The 20,749-nt window shown below is 53.4% G+C and overlaps 1 protein-coding gene across 1 annotated transcript; it reads right to left on the bottom strand.

Annotated features, from left to right (window-relative positions):
* Positions 1 to 248: 248 nt before the first annotated feature.
* On the bottom strand, positions 249 to 20,445 carry CLTB (clathrin light chain B). The gene is made up of 5 exons (XM_055429574.2): positions 20,045 to 20,445; positions 14,505 to 14,548; positions 6,051 to 6,168; positions 5,708 to 5,819; positions 249 to 704 (listed from the first exon to the last, which is right to left on the bottom strand). Exons 1-5 carry the CDS (start codon positions 20,229 to 20,231, stop codon positions 533 to 535), a joined length of 633 nt encoding a protein of 210 aa, XP_055285549.1. The 5' UTR covers positions 20,232 to 20,445; the 3' UTR covers positions 249 to 532.
* Between the last annotated feature and the right edge of the window lie 304 nt (positions 20,446 to 20,749).

Genomic DNA, 20,749 nt, shown 5'->3' with positions numbered 1-20,749 from the left:
ACAAGGCTTGTTCGATCAGAAAGGATTGAAGTTGCAAATGCATCCTGTGAGAGGTTGGCTGTCTCCTCCTGGAGCTGGAGGCAGCAGACATAGATGGGTTCCCTCACTTCCAGCTGGGAGCTCCTGGGTTACCAGGGAAACAGCCTTACCTTCTCTCTCTTCCATGAAGCTGGGGAGGTTCTAAGCACAAAGCAAGCCCTGACACCAGTTGTGGCTTCCAGAGAAATGAGAATGATAATAAATAAGTGTAAAAAGAGTTAACAACACACCCTTTAAGCCAAGAAAAAAAAAATACATCAGGAAGGACAGTCACAATTTTGTGGACTGAGGGGGTGTGAGGGGCTGGGCCACTGGGCTGTGAGGGAATGACGGGTGAGGGGGTGAGGGTTCCCCTTCCCGGCCCCGGGAGATGGGGAGGAACGGAATAGGCTGTGTAGCAGCTGTGGGAGGCATTTCCACCCCCTGGCCAAAGCAGCTGCTCCTCCTCTGCCCGGCCCGGCCCCTGCTTGGCGGCCATGCTGCTGGCAGACTCCTAGCGGGACAGCGGTGTCTGCTTCAGGGACATGAGCACCGAGCGCAGGCGGGACACGTCTTTGCACTGCTTGCTGCTCTTGGGGTTGAAGTCACACAGCTGGGCCACCTTCTCCCACTCTGTGCCCGGGGTCTCCTCCTTGGATTCCTTCACAAAAGCCTCCTCAGATGCCCTGCAGGTGGAGACAGGACAGAGGTTTCAGAGCGGTCTACCTCTTCCCCGAAGCAGTGATGCTCTGCTCCCATGGAGCAAGGCTGTTTCGCCCAGCCTACTATGGGGTACTTTACCAAGACATCTCCTCCCTGGCTCCATGACCTCTGACCTCAGGCCCCCAGGAACAGCTTAGCCATCAGAGGAACCCTCGTTGGGTCCTACCTCAGGGCCTTTTTTGAGGTCTTCCCTCAGACCTGCTCACAGCTTGTTGTTTCTTGTCATTCAGGTCTGAGTGCAGGCCTTACCTCCTGAGAAAGGTCTTCCCTTGCCACCGAAGCTCAAGTAGCCTACCCCTGCCCCAGCACTCTCTGTTCATTACCTCTCCATCAAGAATTCCCAAACTGGGTCCCATTTGTTTATTTTTGCTTTCATTTCCATTACTCTAGGAGACCGATCCAAAATAAAACAGTACCATGATTTATGTCAAAGAGTACTCTTTGGAGTATCTGGTCTTGCCTTTAGGTCTTTAATCCATTGAGTTTATTTTTGTGTATGATATTAGGTGGTATTCTAATTTCATTCTTTCGCATGCAGCTTTCCAGTTTTCCCAGAACCACCATATAGCTGATTCACTTCCTTCTACAGCAGAAACTAACACAACATTGTAAAGCAATTATACTCCAACTGAAAAAAAAAGGAAAGTGAGTTCCCAAACTGGGGCTCCCGACACCTAAAGGCCCTTGGAGGAATCAATGTAATACCTCAGCTATTTTCAACACTTCCCAAAACTGGACAGGATATTTACTAACCAGCTAACTGAAATCTCTTGATTCAGCATTGCCTCAGGGTTCTCTGGACCCTATGAGTGTTCTTCAGAAAAGGCTGTGGTCAAAAATGTGTAAAAGAATCAATTAAAAGAGGATCTTCAAAACAAGTCACCCGTATTTCACTACAGAACTCTTTTTAGCACAGAATGACTATTCTCTCAGCCTGGGGAATGCTCCACTGGAGTCTTTGCTTTTGGTCAGAATCAGATTAGGATGGAAAGTGGTTGTTTCTTCATCAGAAGTTCTGGCTGATAGTTACAGAAGCCACTGATGAAGGAACAATGGGGAAATAAAGTATAACAAATGTAGTTTTGTGGAAAAAACCTAAATGTGGAAGTCACTAAGAAAGACAATAAGGGGTTCTGGGGTGGGGAGGGCTGGGTCTGTGTTCTGTTTGACCAGCAAGTGTCCTTAAAGCCCCTCTCTCCTTAGCAGTCCCCCTTGCATCACAAGCAGGACCACTTCTGCCAAGTGCCAGGCACTAGCTGATAGGAGGTAATCACTCGCCAGGTGATCTGGAGGGATCCAGGATGAGCCAGCCCTGGATCAGATGACCCAGCCCCTCCCTAGTGATCTTGCTTCCCTGATGGGTGCTCATTTCCTAATCTATAAAGTGAGAAGCAGTGTCTCCTCTTTGCTGATCTGTCTCACTGGTCTGAGAACCCAGCAACACAGCATGTGTGTGTGGGCTTGGGAAAATGTAAGGTTCTGAGTGGAGCTGGCTGACCAGCAGGGCTGAGGGGAGCAGTCTTTGAAGCTCTCTCTTCCAGGTCAAAAAGTGAAGTGAAGTGAAAGTCGCTCAGTTGTGTCCAACTCTTTGCAACCCCATGGACTATACAGTCCATGGAATTCTTCAGGCCTGGCTACTGGAGTGGGTAGCCTTTCCCTTCTCCAGGAGATCTTCCCAACCCAGGAATCAAACAGGGGTCTCCTCCATTGCAGGTCGATTCTTTACCAACTGAGCTAGCCGGGTCAAGAGGCTCCCCTCTAACCTTGCTCTCAAAGTGGGGTTCATGGTCCAGCAGCACCACATCACCATGGAGCTTGTTGGCAATGCAGAATCATGGCCTCACTTCCGTCCTTCTGAGTCAGAATCTCCATTTTGACAAAAGCCCCTGGTGATTCATAGGTACATGCAGGTCCGAAAAGCACTGGTCTAGACTCTTCCTCTCTTCGGGATTCCCTTGGGTGCTCCTTGGGTCACCTCTTCAGGCACAACATGAGCAATGAACTCCCTGTGGTGTTCTCCAGCACCAATGCCCTTCTGCCATCCCCACTCTCCTGCTTGAAACCTCCCATGGCTCTCTCTTCAGGATCAGGTCTGAGCTTTTAAACATCACACTACAGGCTTTCTTCAACTGGCTCCAAACTGATTTTCTCCCCGCCCCCCATACCACCACCCCAGCCACTGCAGGCCACTAGGTATTTCCCCTCTCATAGCCTTTGCCCCAGCAGCTTTTCCCATCGAGGACACCCTTCTCTTCTCACCCTCCCCACACAGCAAACTCCATCTCATGCTTTAAGGGCCAGGGGCGGTCCCGTATCTCTGAAGCTTCACCCACAGAGGGTGGCTCTGTGGGAGCCCTGTGTGTCCTTGTGAGCAGCTCTTATCACAACACACCTCCAACCATGAGCAACTTAAGGGGACAGACTGTGTGAGTCTTATTCCTGTTGGACCCGGAGACTGGCATTGGGTAGGCACCAATAAGTACTGGACAAACAGGAGAGTGGACAGAGGAAGGAGTGGAAGGCTGTTCTTTTGGTGTGTCCCAGGTTCTGTGAGAGGAGGGTTAGCCCAGATAGCATGAGAGGGCTGCCAAGGGCGTACCCAGAGCGAGGAACATCAAATATTTGGCACATACGCACGAGGCAGTCATCAGACACTCATCACTGCTTTTTTTTCTCCTTTAGCGTCACAATTCCCAACACACCACCCAGCTAACTATGAGAAGAAATCTCTCATCTGGATTAGGCACAGGACCAACTAGACCCCAAACCAGGAACGTGAGACAGGCCAATGGTGGTCTCGCCAGGGGCTCACAGCCAAATTCAGGCTGGAGCTCTGAGAGGAAGAGCGCACTCAGGCAGGAGGTGAGGGATGGCAGTGCATGCTTTATACCTCCAGCACCAGGCACTCCATGCTTGTTTTGTTCAACAGAAGACTCACCCCACCTCCCACCTCCCATCCCCAAGAGCCATCTCAGGGCAGGGGGAGTTGGGCTGCTCGGCCCTTTGCCTGTCTCACCTGGGGATGGCCAGCATTCTTTCCTCGTCTCTGCTTGGATTTAGCAAATCTGTCTCAAAGATGCTCAGTACACATTTGCTCGGGGGATGGAGGTGAAGGCTCGTGCCTGTGTCCACCCTGCAGACTCACCTCCTTCTCTGATCACTGCCCCGGGCCCAGCCACACTCACTCATACCCAACCAGTAGAGACTCAAGAAACTGCCAGCCACACACAGGGGCCCCAGCAAAGGAGCAAAGGAGACACGTACACGTAGCCGATGATATCAGCATCTGGCTGCTGGTAGAATGCTTTGTCAGCGATCCTTGGGGGAAGGGGGTTAGGTGAGGGGAGAATAGCAGGGCAAGATGGACAGACAGGAAGAGGGTTAAAGAGAAAGAGAAATCAGCATTAGTACCTCCAGCTGGAGACGTGTTAGGAAGCACATTTCTGGAAGGCTCAGCCACTCTCCACAGCCCAGAGAGGAGGGCAGGGATCCTCCACCCCACCCGAGGAGGGGGCCCTTTCTAAAACTCAGCCCTTACCCTGTTCCTCCTCCTGTTCACAAATCTTCATAGCCCGTGTCTTCCCAGCCCTCACATTCGAGGCCCTGCACAGGTGAAAGAAAGGACAATGGCCTTTCTTTCACATCCCACTGTGCCCTGGTCTCCTAGTTGTTCTCCAGGGCCAGGTCCCCAGACCCAGAGGCCCCTTCCCCTGCTTCCCTTCCTTTGCTTCCACAGCCTTCGTGCAGAGGCCTGGTTCCCGAGACCAGCCCAGCATGCGTGTGCCCACTGCTGAGCGCTTTGAGGACACAGATGCGGTCTTTCTCATTTCCACCTCCCCAGGGCCCAGCCCAGGGACTGGCAGGCAGCAACTTGTTGAACGGAAGCTGGAGGCTTCCCAGAGCCAGCCTTCCCCTTCCTGGCGGGTCTGGTGCCTTCAAGGGCAGAGCCTCAGCAGCAGGGGCTGCCGGGCGCTCTCTGGGCAGAGACCGTTCCTGCAAGCGGTTTTCTGGTCGGTCTCCACTGTCTTTCCTGCTCAAAACCTGTCCTCCTTCTTCCGGGAAGGGCACCCCGATTGTCCTGTAAAGCATCAGGTGCCCCTGCCCCAGTCCCTGTGGTTTGTGTGGGTCTGCACCCCAGACACAACCCAAGAAATGAGGCCCAATCTGGGTCCATCAGAGCGTCTCTGCTGCTGGGACAGTCACTGGGCCTGGGATCAGCACGTGCCCCACACCAGACCAGCTGAAGCTGCTGGGGGCGAGAGGCTTCCTTTCACTGGAGTTGCCCAGAAAATAGAGCAGGAGCCTGGAGCTGCCGGCGGCCACCTTGGGCCCCATCCCTGGGGTGTGTGCCCGAGAGTGAAGGTGAGGGGAAGGAAAGCAGAGCCGAGAGAGAGGAAAAGTGAGCGCTGACAGCCTTTGTTTCAGCCCGTGCCCACTGTGCCTGCCTGCTTCCTCCTGGCCTTTCCAGTTACACAGGCCACAAATTTCCCGCTGCTCTTCAGCCACTTCTGAGTCGAAGTGCTGTCACTTCGATAAGCGGGAAAACCCTGCTTATATGGCTTGGTTCTTCCCTCCCAGCCAGGCCTGTGTTCTCTGTGATGTTAACCATGGCCACAGGGCCCCCGGTCCAGCTCTTGGCCACTGGGCTCCAGGGTCACCAGGCTCGCATTCCAGTGGGTCCTAGGACCTCATCCATCGACTGATAGACTCTCTTTTCTCTGTCATGGGGAGGAGGTGAGAGCTTACAGTCACCAGCTCTGCAGCGTTCAGGGTGCTGAGCTCCACAGGCCACTGAGGAAACAGCCCTGGGGGTCTGGCTTCTCCCTCCATGTTCTTGCCACCAAATCACCCATCCTTATGACAGTCCCCCACACCATGGCTCCTCTCACGTCCCCACAGCCCCCTGGTGTCCCCACAGCCCCCTGGTGTCCCCACAGCCCCCTCACGCGCTGATAGCTCTGCTCACCGGTTGTTGATCTTGTTCTTCTCGACTTGCTCACTCTGGCGCTGGTTCCATTCCTCCAGGTCCTTCTTGGCCTTCTCCCGCCACTCCTGCTCCATCACTTTGGAGGCAGCATCTGCGACCCCCAATAGGTGAATGAGCAGCAGCTTCCCGGGAGGAACGTGAGGCACAGCTGCCCCCGGGGCTTCTCCCCTCAGCCCTGTCCTCAGCCAGTTCCCACACTAAGGAGCCCCATGTACTCTAAGGCTTCCCACCCGACCATGGGGATGGTCCCAAACCACCGCCCCAGCGGGAAGCCCCGACCCAGGGGGCCCAGCCCAGCTCACAGCCTCAGCCCTGTCCTCACCCAGCTCCTGCAGCCGTTTCCGCTGCTCCTCTCTCCACTTGCGGATGCTCTCAGGTTCCTGCGTCAGCCTGTCCGCCTGGGCGATCGCAGCATAGCCGTCTGCTGGCCCGTTGGCCTCCTAGGACACAGACAGACGGCAGTGTGCCCAGCCTGTCTACCTGCCCCTCTGTCTCTGCTCCTTGACAATTTCTCTTTATTCTTTAGCCACTTCTGGGTCAAAGTGTCGTCATTTCTCTAAGCAATAAAACCCTGCATGTTGGTTTCATTTAAACCCCTCACATCTCAAACCAGGGCATGCCCACTCTCTCCTATGACTGTACCCTGCCTTTGCAGTTGCTCTGCCCTCCACCAGTCACTCTTCCCCCACTGTGACCCTGGGCAAGGCACTCAACCTCTCTGTGCCTGACTTTCCTCATCATAAAACAGGCCACAAAATAGCACCCACTCCATAGAGTTAATATGAAAATGAAATGAGTTTTTAAAAATGTAAAGAACTTCAAATACTTCTTGGCACACAGAGAGTTTCCTGTGTTTCTATCATTAAAGTTCCACTCTGTTCGTTGTGGGCTTCCCACGTGGCTCAGTTGTAAAGAATCTGTCTGCCAATGCAGGAGCCACAGGAGAGTCAGGTTGGATCCCTGGGGGGGAAAGATTCCCTGAAAGAGGAAATGGCAACTCACTCCAGTATTCTTGCCTGGAGAATCCCATGAACAGAGGAGCCTGCCAGGCTACAGTCCCTGGTGTTGCAAAGAGTTGGACGCCACTGAGCACTGTTAATTTTATTCACCCAATAACGCACAGCCCCAAATGGCCTCACTTTATAATACATTTACTTGTCCATTGTCTGTCTCCTCTATCAGAATGTCACATTTGAGACAGCAGGGATTTGCCTGTCCTGTTCCCTGCTGTGTCCCCAGAACCCAGCACAGTCCCTGGCACACAGCAGGTACTCTATAACTATTTGCTGACTGAACAGTCCTGAGACAGGCAGGGTGGGCTTAGCTAAGATTGTGCAGTGATAGGAAACTCAGACTTGGGGGTCAGACCATCTGGGTTCAGATCCCATCTCTACTGCCTACTACACGTGTGTAACTCAACCTTGCTTGACCTCAGTTTTCTCATCTGAAATGAAGATGATACTAAAACTACGTCTAAGAGCTGGTGTGAGGATTTGATGCAACAGTACTTGTAAGAAATTTACAAGAGTGCCCGGCATGGAGTGATGGCTCAGTAAATGATAGCTAGAATTATTATTATTATTCATTCTCATCTTATAGGGGACGGAAACTGGAGCCAGGAGAGATGGCACAATGTGGTGGCAGAACCTGGGCGGGAGTCCAGGACTCCTCTGACTTCCAGGCCAGGGCTCTGCCCAGTTCTCCAGGCTGCCTGCCATGGTAGGGGACTCCAAGCATGGCAGGCTGAGAGCTCAGCCCAGACAGGATGGGACTTACCTCTGTTCTCAAACAGCCAGAGCTTTTTAACGATCCTGCCCATCTCTCGGCACTCCCACTCTGGCTCTCTGTCCGCCCCGTGCATTCCTGTCTCCACCCATCCCACATCCCCGCTGCCCCGCCTTTGTCTCCTCGGCCTGCAATTGTCTCCCCTCCTTCCTCCAGCTGATGAAATCTTATTCCATCCCACGAGTTTCTAGCTCAGAAGTCACCAGCTCTGGGGTATTTCCAAAGCCCCAAGCAGACCTCACAGCCCTTCCTCTCCCTGTGCTCCTTGGCCTTCTCCCATGTGCGTCTCCTGGCTGGACTGCGAGATCCCTGCCAGCAGGGCAGAACCTTGTTTACAGCCCTATGAACCCGTCCCTCCTTTCACTGCTCTGCTGCTCAAGCACTCATCAAATTGTCATGAACCCCAGTGCCTTTTAATGTCTTCTCCCCGCCCAACTGCGTCTGTCCGATGGTGCCCACACAGCTGGCGCTCAACAAGCAGTGGCTGTGTGGATGAAGATCCCCCCTGGGACCAGCACGTGCCAGTTCAGAGGAAGTGCTGGGTGTCTGTCCAAGGGGCTGTGGGCAGCAAGGTGAAGGAGCATGCAGATGGACATAAGAGCTGCATGTCCCTGGGGAGACAGAAGGGCAGGCTGAGGGCGAGGCAGTGCTGCCTGGCTCCTTGGATCAGACCCACCCTTGGGTGGGGCAGCTGGGGCACTGCCCTTATTCCTCCTTCCTGCCCAGCATTATATTTCAATTCAGAGTCTCTCATGACACCTCAAGGGGCCTTTCCAGGGCCCTAATCTAGACAACACAAGTTGATCACCGATTTAGGGTGAGCCCCACCCTGTCCAGTTCTGGGAACAGCCCTGTCCTGAGGCCAGGCCACCAGGACCTCTACCCAACCCAACAGAATGTCCCATCTGCAGACCAGTGCAGTTACTTTGGTGTCTATGTGTTTATCTGGGTGCTACATTTTATTTCTTCTTGGTACTCGTGATATCTTAAAAGACTGGCTTCCTTGGTGGCTCAGACAGTAAAGAATCTGCCTGCAACGCGGGAGACCTGGATTTGATCTCTGGGTCAGGAAGATCCCCTTGAGAAGGGCATGGTGACCCAATCCAGTATTTCTTGCTTGGGAAATCCCATGGACAGAGGAGCCTGGTGGGCTATAGTTCTTGGGTTGCAAAGAGTCGGACATGACGAAGCAACTAACACTTTCTGACTTTCTTTACTATCTGCCCCCGACCCGTCCCCAGTGAGTGAGTTCCATGCAGACAGAGTCTATCTCTGTACAGGATCTAGGACAGGGAGAGCCTGGCTGTAAGAGAAGCTCAAGAACATCTCTTGAATGAATTAACATATGTTCATGCTTGGGGACAGAGATGAACAAGTTGGCCCATCATCCAGGAGCTTGGCAGAGAGAGTTCCTCACAAGTGAAGACCATGACGTGGGGTACGTGCATAATATGGGTTATGAAACGAGGGGACAAGGGAGGGCATGACCTTTCTAGCCTAGGAGCAGAGTAGGCTGGGAAGAGCCAGGGGAGGGCATTTCAGACCAAGAGTGGGCAGCGGAAGGACCATGTGAGGCTGGTGCCTTTGGGAAAATGTGAGCACAGACATGCTGCCGCGTGTGGATGAGACGGGTTGAGAGAGGTGGGCTGGAGGGGGAGGTCATTCCATGGTGTCCTTCAGGACTCACCATCTCCTTTAGAAGTGCGTGCATGCTCAGTCGTGTCCGACTCTGCGACCCCATGGACAGTAGCCTGCCAGGCTCCTCTATCCATGGAATTTTCCAGGCAAGAATACTCAAGTGGGTTCAAGTGGGTTGCGATTTCCTACTCCAGGGGATCTTCCCAACCCAGGGGTCGAAACAGCATCTTCTGTGTCTCCTGCATTGGCAGGCAGGTTCTTCACCACTGAGACACCTGGGAAGCCCCACCATCTCCTTCAAGACTGCCCTAAAATTAAGACTCACAGGTTAGAGTGCTTAAAAACTTGCAAAGAACCTTCAATTAAATGGTTCTCTTTGGCCTTCACAAACCTTCATGGTGGGTTTTATTATCTTTGTTTTACAGGTAGGAAAAAGTCTAGCTTCAAAGTCCCAAGGTCACCCAGCCAACAACCAGCAAAGCCATAATTCAAACTGAACTGGGTGTAACACACGGGCCACACATAGCCAACAGGGGCCAAAGTCACTTCTGGGTCACGTGATTTTTTCCTCCCTAACACGTCTACCATCCCAAGATTAGGGAAAATGCCCTGTCCTCCCACTGTCCCAAGGCCCACTTCCTGTCTCTCTCACACTTGCCTTCAAACCCTCCTTGGCTCACTTAGTGGCTAGCTCAGGGATAAGAAGCTTCTAAGGCTACAGAGCACTCTTCTCAACAGACCTGTGGGGACAGTAAGGGAGGGCTTCTCATCCCCATTTTACAAATGACAAGTCCAGCTCAAAGCAGCGACTAGTCCAAGGTCGTCCAGCTGGGAAAAAACAGAAATGAAGCCCAGATTGTCTGACTCCATCCAGACTTCACCATAGCGCCTCAGCCTGGGTATAGAAGCAGCTGGAGTAGATGCTGGGGACGGAGGGAGGTGAGGAGGGTTGAGGGGAGGAGCCTGGAGCAGCTGCTCACTACATCCAGGGGCATCGCTCAGAGCGGCCCCAGCAGGTGGTGCCCAGAGATGGCTGTGCCCCAGGCTCCGAGTGGAGAGCGGGGTCAAGCTGAGCGGGGACCCACTATAGGCTCTGGTTGGGAGCTGTTCCCGCCCCCCACACACCCCTATGCCTCCCACCAGCAGGCACACAGCCCTGCATCTGTGGTCTCTTCGGGCTCCCCCAGCACACCCTTCCCTGCAGCAGCCCCAGACTGAGCATCTTATCCTCTGCGCCTTTGCACATGCTGTCCTCCCAGCCCGGACCACCCACCTCCCCCTGGGCAGCCTGGAACCCACTTCCAGCATCCGTTCCTGTTGCACTCTCCGACTTGAGTGCAGCATCGAGCAGCTGAACCTGCTTCAGGTCCCAGCTCTTCCTGGCTGTGTAACCAGAGCTATTAAACCTCCCTGTGTGTCCGCCTTCTCCTCATCGGTAAAGTGGGGATAATGTATGGAACCTACATGATAGGAGTGTTGGGAAGATGAAATGAGTTAATCCATTAAAGCTTTTGGGTGGTGCCCAATGCAGAATAGCTTCCCTGGTGGCTCAGATGGTAAAGAATCTGCCTTCAATGCAGGAGACCTGGGTTCGTTCCTGGGTTGGGAAGATCCCACGTGGAAGGGAATGGCAACCCACTCCAGTATTTTTGCTAGAGAATCCCCATGGACAGAGGAGTCAGGCAGGCTCCTGGGGTCAGGCAGACAATGGGGTCACAAAGGGTTGGACACGACTGAGCGACTGATAGTTCCCATTTTGATGTATAGTAAGAACTCAGACTCCAGGCTCTTGAGACCAGTGCCACACCTGAGCCCCTGCTGTCCTGCATGACGTTCAGGTCTCTGTCACTTGAGCTCTTTGAGAACCAGCAGCCATTGCATTTGCCTCCACATCCAAGGCCTTGAGCACAGCGCATGGCACTCAGAATGTGAGCTGACTAAATGAAGGAATGAGGGACTGCCTGCAAAGCGATGTGGAGGGCATGGGGAGAGCCTGGGACACAGCATCAGAGGGACTTGGGCTTTAAGTCCCCTCCTGCCACTCACTGGAGGTGCGACCTTTAAGAAGTCCCCTCCTTGTGCTCCTTAGGTGTCGTCACCTGTCGAATGGGAGTGACAACATCCCACTCCAGGTGTGAAGTGGGGCCTGAATGTGAAAACTGCCCTGTAACTGCTGTAGCCCGTAGCCTGGGAGGGCTCACCCGGGGCTGCAGGAATGTTTGGAGCCCCTCCCAACTCATAAGGGAAGGCATCCAGGAATGGCCGGGACCAAAAGGCAGGAGGCTTCAATCAGGGCTGGGCTTATCTCGGCCCAGCTCTCTGGTGGCACCCCTCTCCCAAGGGACCCCTCCGCTGGACACTGGAGACCACCACGAGGGCTTCCAGAGGCCAGGCTGGCCCAGCACGTGCTGTGACACCATGGGCAGCCAGGAGGATGAGGCATAACTGATCCTGGGGATTGACCAGCTAAAGCTAAGCTGAGCTGAGCTGTAGATTCCTCTGAGTAGCTCAGTGGGGATGATGGCCACGTGGGTGGGGGAAGGAAGAGCGCTTTTGTAGGAGGAGGGAGTCCTGCCGGGGCCTTCTATCCCTGCCCCTGGCAGCAGCAGAAAGAATTAGAATAGGTTTGGGCAGGCTTATCCTTAGGCCTTGTTGGGGATCAGGTTCATAGCTGGACCCCGCGGTGGCCCATGTGCGTGTTGCGTAACAAGTCATTTCAGTTGTATCTTTCTCTTTTCGATCGTATGGACTTCTCTGTCCAGGGATACTCCAGGCAAGAACACTGCAGTGGGTTGTCATGCCCTTCTCCAGGGGATCTTCCTGACCCACGGATCGAACCCATGTCTCCTGTGGCTCCTGCACTGCTGCAGATTCCTTACCGTTGAGCCACCAGGGAAGCTCCCAGTGGCCCACAGGCTTCCAGGAAAGATCAAGTAAGGTAGCAGGAAAGTTCTGTCCAGGACCCTTGAAAGTCAGACCCTGCTCTGTGCTCCATCCTAAGAGAAATCTACAAGGGCGTCCCACCTGCAAGCTGGCCCCTGTGGCCTGCCTGTTCCAGCAACAAGGGGATGGCGCAAAGGGCACCAGATCAGGAGATTTAGATGAACCTGAGGGCTTCCCAGGTGGCGCTAGTGGTAAAGAAGCTGCCAGCCAAAGCAGGAGATGTAAGAGATGCAGGTTCGATCCTTGGGTTGGGAAGATCCCCTGGAGAAGGACATGGCAACCCACTCCAGTATTCTTGCTGGGAGAACTCCATGGACAGAGGAGCCTGGTGGGCTACAGTCCATGGGGTCACAAAGAGTCAGACACAATTGAAGCGACTTAGCATACACTGCATACATACAGATGAACCTGAAATTGGCCACTAAGCTTCTGAGTGACTCGCCTCATCTGTGACCCCCTTCCCTGCCTGTAAGGATGTTAGCATGGCACAGATGTGAAGTGAAAGTTGCTCAGTCATGTTCGATTCTTTGCGACCCCAAGGACTATACAGACCATGGAATTCTCCAGGCCAGAATGCTGGCATGGATAGCCATTCCCTTCTCCAGGGGATCTTCCCAACCCAGGGATCGAACCCAGGTCTACCACATATGATTCACAAATAAACATACCTGGGGTTATTATTGGTAGCAGTGAGAAAAAAATTCCCACTGAGATTGGGGAGGAGCCCTAGGGTTTCTCAGGTTCATTCAATACAAAGTGAGGCCAGGGGGCAGGACGGGAGATGGCCTCAAGGTGCTAATGTGTAGAAGGGGAAATTATCTTGCTCCTGGTGTTCTAGGTACTATGGTCCCAAGTATATCTCCAGCTCCAGAGCCACTTTAGGACACAGACCTTTCGGGTCAAGCCAAGTCCTTTGGAGTATGTGCAGGGCAGGGGCAGTCTGAGTCTCTATGCTCTGCCAAACTGGACAGGCATCAGTGCTGCTTATTTGGAGCTCGCAGGCAGGCCCAAGGAGACACGAAGCTCTTAAAGTCCTAGAGACTAACTTTTCTAGCTTGCCGCTAGTTGAGTAATTTTCCAGAAATGGGACTTGGCCAGTTGCCCTGTGTAAGGTACCAGCCCATCCCTCTTACATAAGAAACTATTGTTTGTTCTCCCTGAGAATTTAGGAGGCCGGCTCCTCCACGAGGCAGAGCTCAGGAGATCCTGAAGCAGTCAAGGGTCTTTGACCCAGTCCAGTGGGAATTAAAGTTCATCTGGGAAAGACTGTTGCATCTGTGGAGTCCTGAGGATACTATTTGTGTTCCAAATTCTTTAAGTACTTTTTTTAACTAGAAATATCTTTGCTGTGCTTAGCCACTCAGTCGTGTCCTACTCTTTATGACCCCATAGCCCGCCAGGCTCCTCTGTCCATGGGGATTCTCCAGGCAAGAATACTGGAGTAGGTAGCCATGCCTTCCTCCAGGGGATCTTCCCAACCCAGGGATCGAATCCAGATCTCCCGAATTGCAGGCAGATTCTTTATGGGTCTGAGCCACTAGTGAAACCCAAGAATACTGGAGTGGGTATTTACTAGCTGTGTTTTGAGGGGGTGTGGGGGTGGGGGGAATGTAAGAGTGAGAGTGTGTGTGTTATAGGATCATCGCAAAGAATTTTAAAACAACTCAGTGAAAGTGAAAGCTTTTCCTTACCCTCCCTTCTCCCACAACCTTGGGGTTAACCACTGCTAACAGTTGGTACACATCCTTTCAAGATCTTCATGCAAAATATTTCTAAAATGAAAACCAGGACCATACTGTGCATATTACTCTGCAAGCTGCTTTTCCATTTATTATATTATGGGCATCTTTTCATGTCCACACAGAAAGCTCTGACTGCTCTTTGTAACAATGGCATGGTTTTCCGATTTACCTACCCAGGTCCTCAAGAGTGGGCACTTAGGTTATTTCCAGTTTGTCTGCTACTATAAAGAATCTGAGTGTCTCTGTCCAGCTATTTCTCTAGGAAAATTCTGAGAAGTGAAATCTCTTTTAACTGGGTCCCATCCAGTGAAAATGCTCAGACATGGTGGAGATGACCACTGGGTTCAGCCTCCCACCAGTGGCAAACATGTGCAGGGCCCTGTGTTTCTTTAGTCCATGCCACTGTAAGCTACTTTTTTCTCCCTCTGCAAGCTAGACATTACCATGGGCAACCTGAGGCCATATCCCATCGATCCCTATCTGTGTGGTCCTTATTCTTCATCCCCTTCTGCTACACAACCAAAAAAAAAAAGTGTCAAAAACTTTCTTAATGTTCCCATCCCAATGAACAGAACTTGAAGCCCTCTTCCTACCCATGATGGAGGCCAAAAAGTTACTGAGACTCAGGCTGTCAGTCCCTCCCGCTGCGAGGACAGAATCTTGCTTACCTGAAACACGTCTCCATTGACCGTGGTCCCCATGTCCTCAGAACCTGATAGAAAGAGAACAAGAAGACAGCATTACTCATTGCTCAGCTTATGATAAGCAGGGTCCTACATTAGCGACCGAGCCAGCCTCTGTATATATCCGTGTGTGTGTACTGACTGCCACATATGCAGACATCATGTACACATAAATAACCTGGGTTCAGCCCTTGACTGTTCACAAAGCCTTCTCATAGCTGTTATCACATCTAATTTTCACCATAGCCTTGTGCTGAAAGGCACAAGGTGTGTTATCAACCCATTTTACAGATTCTCAAACTGAGGCCCAGAGAGGCTACGTGATTGCCCAAGGTCACCAGTCAGTAATAGCTCCTCACCTACCTGAAATTAATTTTCCCTCAGCCACAGTTAGGAATGGCCTTATTACCTATGAAGCCTATGCCCAGTGAGCCAGCAGAGGAGCTGGAGGCTCAGGGCGGGTCTGTGAGGGCTCAGGAAGAAGGGACTGCGCGTCTCCGCTTGTCCCTGAGGTGCCTTGAGCAATGGCTTCACCTGGGAGAGCAGGAATCAGCCCTTACCAGGCAGCACCTGGCCTGTTTTTCCTCCTCCTGCCCCTCCCAGAAGGATTTGCTGCGGCCCTCACCTCAACAATGACTCCTCCTGGTCCATTGCCCTGACACCTGCTTAGTCACAAATTCCCATGACTTCTGCTGCAGCAGGGACCCCAGCCAGGCCCGCCTGTACAGCTACTTGGTCTGTCTGCCCCACTAGTGGCAGTGAGCACCCGGAGGGGCACACCTGTGTCCAAACCCTCCCCACTGTCTTCCCCAGAGCTGGGTACCATACCTGAGGCTTAGGAGGCGCTCAGAAACTATTTGTTGAATAGCAAATTAATCAATGCACTAAAGAAAGAAGGACTAAATGGCTTTCATCCACTCACAGGCCTCCCTGCCTCCATCGTCACCCTCTCCCAAACCTCTTTCAAACTGACCGCCATGGCTGACGAAAAGCACACACTTACCTACATAACTCTTCTAATTAAAAATAAACTGAACACACAATAAAATGAAAGCCACTTCCTGTGGACCACAGCAGCCCACAGGGTCCGCTCCTTCTTTGGGAACTTGACAGGTGCCATTCCCTCTCCCTGGAAGGCTCTCCTGCTCCCTCAAGCCCTTCGGCCTCTGCTCAAACACTTCCTTATCAGAGGCCTCCCCTGGCCATCCCTGACATTTGTCCTCCGCATCCCTCTCCTCCCCTGCACAGTACGTTCTCTGTATCACCTACCACAGCCTGATAGGTTTATTTCTGTACGTGCTAATTACCTATCTATTCCACTTGAAAGTCCTCCAGGAGGGCAGGGACTTTGTTTTGTCCACCACTGGGATCCAGCACCTAGAACAGTGACTGACACATAACATGAGCCCAACAAATATTGTTGAATGAATACATTGAACCTCGGACCATAACTCATGAGGATCTTTGCAATCTGGCCCTGCCCATTTTTCCTGCCTCACTTCCCACCAGTCATTCCCCACAAACCCTATTCTGGTTTCCGCCTTCCCCAAACACACTATGCCACATTCCATGCCTTTCTTCCTACTTCCCTCACCAAAGAATGCTCTTGGGGATCCAGTCATTCTCCAAAGCCCAGTTCACAAGTCACCTCCTCTGGGAAGCCCTCCACTGCTTCCTCTTCTACCCTGAGTGCTGATGGAAGGTCTCAACTTCTATGGAGTATCCCAAAATACTGTATAGCACCCCCCATCCTCTTATGTGATTACTGTGACCTCCCATGGGTCATGCATTCCCTTATCAGGCTCTGTATCCCATTCAGCTAGCTCCTATGGGTGAGCAGTCAGTATTGGCTAAATGGAAGCTCAATTGCTCTTTGGGGGCCCACTGTTGTCTGCAAGGCCTGGGGACTCTCAGAAACTCCAATGCCTCTTATCCAGGAGCCGCGGGAGGCTGTACAAGGCCATCCCAGATGGACAAGTACACTTCACCAGCCAGATAGAGCCATGAGTCACAGTGACAGTGCTTTCAGCTTGGGGACTAAAGGGAGGGATCCTTAACCCCATGGAAACAATCCCCAGCAGATATAAATTATAATCAATTTTGTTTTCAAACAGTGATCGATTTTATCCAACAGTTGTCAGCTGTCCTCCCTGCTCGTTTAGATGGGGTTTCTCCTGCACGGGTGGCCTGGTCCCTAAATCAGTGGCAGCATCTTCTCCGGGGCATCTCCTCTACCAGGGTCTGAAGTTACCAGGGTTCATTCACGATGCCGGACAATGCACTTGGCATTTCTGGAGGGGAAGTGGTGCCCTCTCCCACACTCCACCCTGACCAGTCCCAGTCTCAGACCCCTCAACCTCAGGAGCAGCCAGGGGCCCACCCTGTCCTTCAAGAAGTCTCTGCAACCCAATCTCTCAGTCCCATGGGAGCTGCCCTTTGGAAATGAGGCTTCGGCCTCTTTGGGAATCCACACACACCCACACATGGAATTACGAGTCTCTGCCCTCACAGTGCTTTCTGACCAGCCCACGGCACGTTGATAATCACGTGCCCACAGTCCAAAGCCGGCAGAACAGTAGTGAGGCAGATACGAGTCCCAGGGATAAGCCATGGGTGTGACTCCCCTCAGATCCCTACTTCCCTTTTGGGACAGGGACAGACGGGGTCCAGAGCATTCCTGGGAGCTTACTGAGTCCCATCAGGGGAAAATGGGCTTGCCCAGGAAATGACTGGGCAAGTCCAGGGCAGAGCCAGGCGGGGCACGTAGAAATCTGGGTGTGAAAATGTAAACCTCCTGGGCCCTACCCAAGGCTGATGAATGGAAACAAAGTATCCATTGCTCAGGCTGGCCGCAACTCCAGCCCCAGAGGAGGGACTCAAAGAAGCTCAGGCTCAGGCCTACTCTAAACAGTTTCCCCTGAGGTACACGCATGCATGCGTGCTCAGTCGTGTCTAACTCTGTGCGACCCCATGGACTGTAACCAGCCAGACTCCTCTGTCCATAGGATTCTCCAGGCAAGAATACTGGAGTGGGTTGCCATGCACTCCTCCAGGGGATCTTCCTGACCCAGGGATTGAACCCGCATCTCCTGCATTGCAGGAGGATTCTTTACCACTGAGCCATCCGGGAAGCACCCTCTGTCCCCAAAGTCAGGGCACTCAGCACAAGGGCATCATTTAAGAGACAAGACTCAGAAGTCATGAGTGGTGCTGGCTGCAGGAGCTTCCGTCCAGCTCCCAGCAGCCTAAGGCACATTTTCTGCAACTTATTCAGGCTTCTGGCACTCACCAGTCTCCGGGGGATTACTTACTCATCACCATCTAGACCTAGGAGGGTCAGATCAATTCTCTCCTATCTGGCCACCTATTGAGCCACATCCCATAACTCCTCTCAGATCCCTGTACTCCACTCAGCAGGGTAGCTGAGCATTTGCAGCTTTAGTGGTTGTGAGTCCAGGAGACCCTCAGAGGGCCATGTCCCTGCTTCTTTCCCTGCCACCTCCGGTCTGGGGTCAACCTGTACCACCCCTGCCGGAGAGGGAACCTCCCATCCAGGCCATAAATCCCTGGAGTCCCACCGTCCTAGGAGAGGTCACACACAGCCTGTTCAAACCTCAGCCACATCTGCAGCCCTCTGCCTGACTTCTCCCTGCTTCTCTCTTAGATGGTTCTGACATGGGCTCTCCCAGCAGGGCCTCTCCCATGCCAACCTGACTGGGGAAGCTGGCAGTCTCAAGTCGTGGGCCCATATTTTCTAGGAATTCCCTGGGGGTGTGTGAGGGTCTGTGCCAAAGTGCTAGAAGCTGCTGCTCCTTCAGAAGACATCCACTGCTGACTTTGTTAGGTAGCAAAAGATGCCCCCATCTCCACATCCCATCACCTCTCAGGGTGAATGCCACAGCATTTGAAAGAATGTGGAGCCCAGAGTTGAGAAGCCTGGGATCCAGTCCCAGATCTGTCACTCACAGCTGTGTGACTTTGGGCAAGACACTGAGGCTCTCTGGGCTTCCAGTTTCTTACATGTGACAAAGGGCTTGTCATGTTTCTCACATGAAAGAGGATACAGAGATGCTTCAAGCCCCTCAAGCCACAGGAACTGTCTTATTCATAACTGTATCCCCACTGTGTCTGGCACACAGTAGGTGCTCAGTAAATGTTGAATGAGTACAAATATGACTATAAGGAGCTTTACTTGTAAACATTTTTTTTAAAATAGGTAAGCTACCCATTCTAAAGGAGATCAATCCTGGGTATTCATTGGAAGGACTGATGCTAAAGCTGAAACTCTAATACTTTGGCCACCTCATGCGACGAGTTGACTCACTGGAAAAGACTCTAATGCTGTGAAGGATTGGGGATGGGAGGAGAAGGGGACGACAGAGAATGAGATGGCTGGATAGCATCACTGACTCGATGGACATGAGTTTGAGTGAACTCCGGGAGTTGGTGATGGACAGGGAGGCCTGGAGTGCTGTGATTCATGGGGTCGCAAAGAGTCGGACACGACTGAGCGACTGAACTGAACTGAGCCACTTATTCTAACAGGCCCATAAACCCCCACTAAAATGACAACATTAACAGGAAACAAGGGCTATTTCGGATGCACCCATGAAAATGATAGCTAGTTTTTAACTTTAAGAAATTGTTTTTTCAGGCAGAACTAGAGCAGGAACATTGTTGATAAACATGCTATTGCAAGGACCAGGCCCCAAACCCCGAGCCTGAAGCTAATCCCAATAGCCCTGGACCACCTTTGCAAAACTACTAAGCTCCAAACCAGGAGGGCAGGATCACATCTGACTGAAGCCCTCTGTGCCCCTGCGCCCATACTGGTGTCTAACTCAGAGCCTGGCATATGGAAGACAATGTGGCCGGGGGAAAGGACTCAGAGTCTGAGAGAAACGGTTTAGTCCTCATTCTGCCACTTACTAGTTATTCAGTAGTGTACATTTTGAGCCTTGGTTCTGCCATCTCTGAAATGGGTGTATAATGCACATGAAATGATGAAATGTTAAGTAAAGTGCCTGGAACAGTGACCACAGGATGGCAGGTGATCCTCCGGGAAAGTCTGTAAGTTCTTAGAGCACCCAGTGCCTCTTGCTTTCCCAACTGAAGGAGGGAGCTAAGTCCAAGGGTCAGGGAGGTCTGAGGTCTTGTGCACACCTGCAGGGCTCAGCCCGGGGCAGCGAGCCTACTGGGAAGCTCAAGGCTGGGCTGTGTTGGATTCCAGAGGCAGGCAGTGGTGAAGCTGGCTTGGGAATGAAATGTCATGACGAATTTCTATGCCGGGAGCCACCAGATCCTCAGCCCCAGGCGGGGCCTCAGATGGGGAACGCCACAAGATCCCCCTCCCCATTTCCTTCTCCAGGTCCCCCTCAGGCACACATACAGCCCCAGGCCTGCTCCTGGCTGGCCGTAGCAGGCCTTCTTCGCTCTACCGCAGGGCCCGGAGGCCGAGGACCCCGGGTGCGAGCCCCAGATTCCCCCCCCCAACCCCCAGCACCCGGGCCACCACGCTGACTCACCCCCACTCGCGGGTCCCGGCTGCGCGAGGCCCCCCTGGCTGCCGGCAGGTGCCCCGAAACCCTCGTCATTCTCTATGCCCGCAATCTCACTCTCCTGCTGGGCCAAGAAGGCAGCCGCCGGGTCCTCCTCGGCCGCTTCGGGGGCCCCGCTCTCCGATGAAGAGAAGAAGCCAAAGTCATCAGCCATTTTCCCCGCGTCTCCGCCGAAGCGTCCGTCTGGCGCTCGGCTCTGCCCGGCGTGTGCCCCGCGCTGCGCCCGGCGGCCGCGGCACTGTCGCCCGAGCACCCCGGGGGGAGCCGCTCGGCCTCGGCGGGGACGGGCTCAGCGCGGCGGCCCCACACTTCCTCTCCGCCACCGGGCCCGGCTCGCCTGTCACTGCGGCTGCAGGCGGGAGGAGCCGGGACGGGAATGCGGTGATGTCACCGGCCGAGGGAGGAGGCCCGCAGGACGGCCGGAGGTCGCCTCGCAGCGGCCACAGGAGGGCGGCAGCAGGACGGCGGCGCAGCCCCAGGGGCCCGGGCCGCGCTACCCTCTCGCGGCCACCGGCGCGCGTTTCCAGGACGCAGGACTGGCGCGGCTCCTGCCGGGTCCGGAGGCGAAGCAGATGGGACCATCGCGTGCACAGGGTCACCGCAGGTTGGCAGCCCGGATTCCAGGAGCGCCGAGGGGGTGGTCGCAGCGCAGCCTGGCTCCTCCTGATTCAT

The sequence above is a fragment of the Moschus berezovskii genome, chromosome 8, assembly GCF_049115385.1.
Source record: "Moschus berezovskii isolate FMDL1 chromosome 8, NW_MosBer_1.0, whole genome shotgun sequence".
Taxonomy (NCBI): domain Eukaryota; kingdom Metazoa; phylum Chordata; class Mammalia; order Artiodactyla; family Moschidae; genus Moschus; species Moschus berezovskii.
This window is presented reverse-complemented; position numbering and strand designations above follow the sequence as displayed.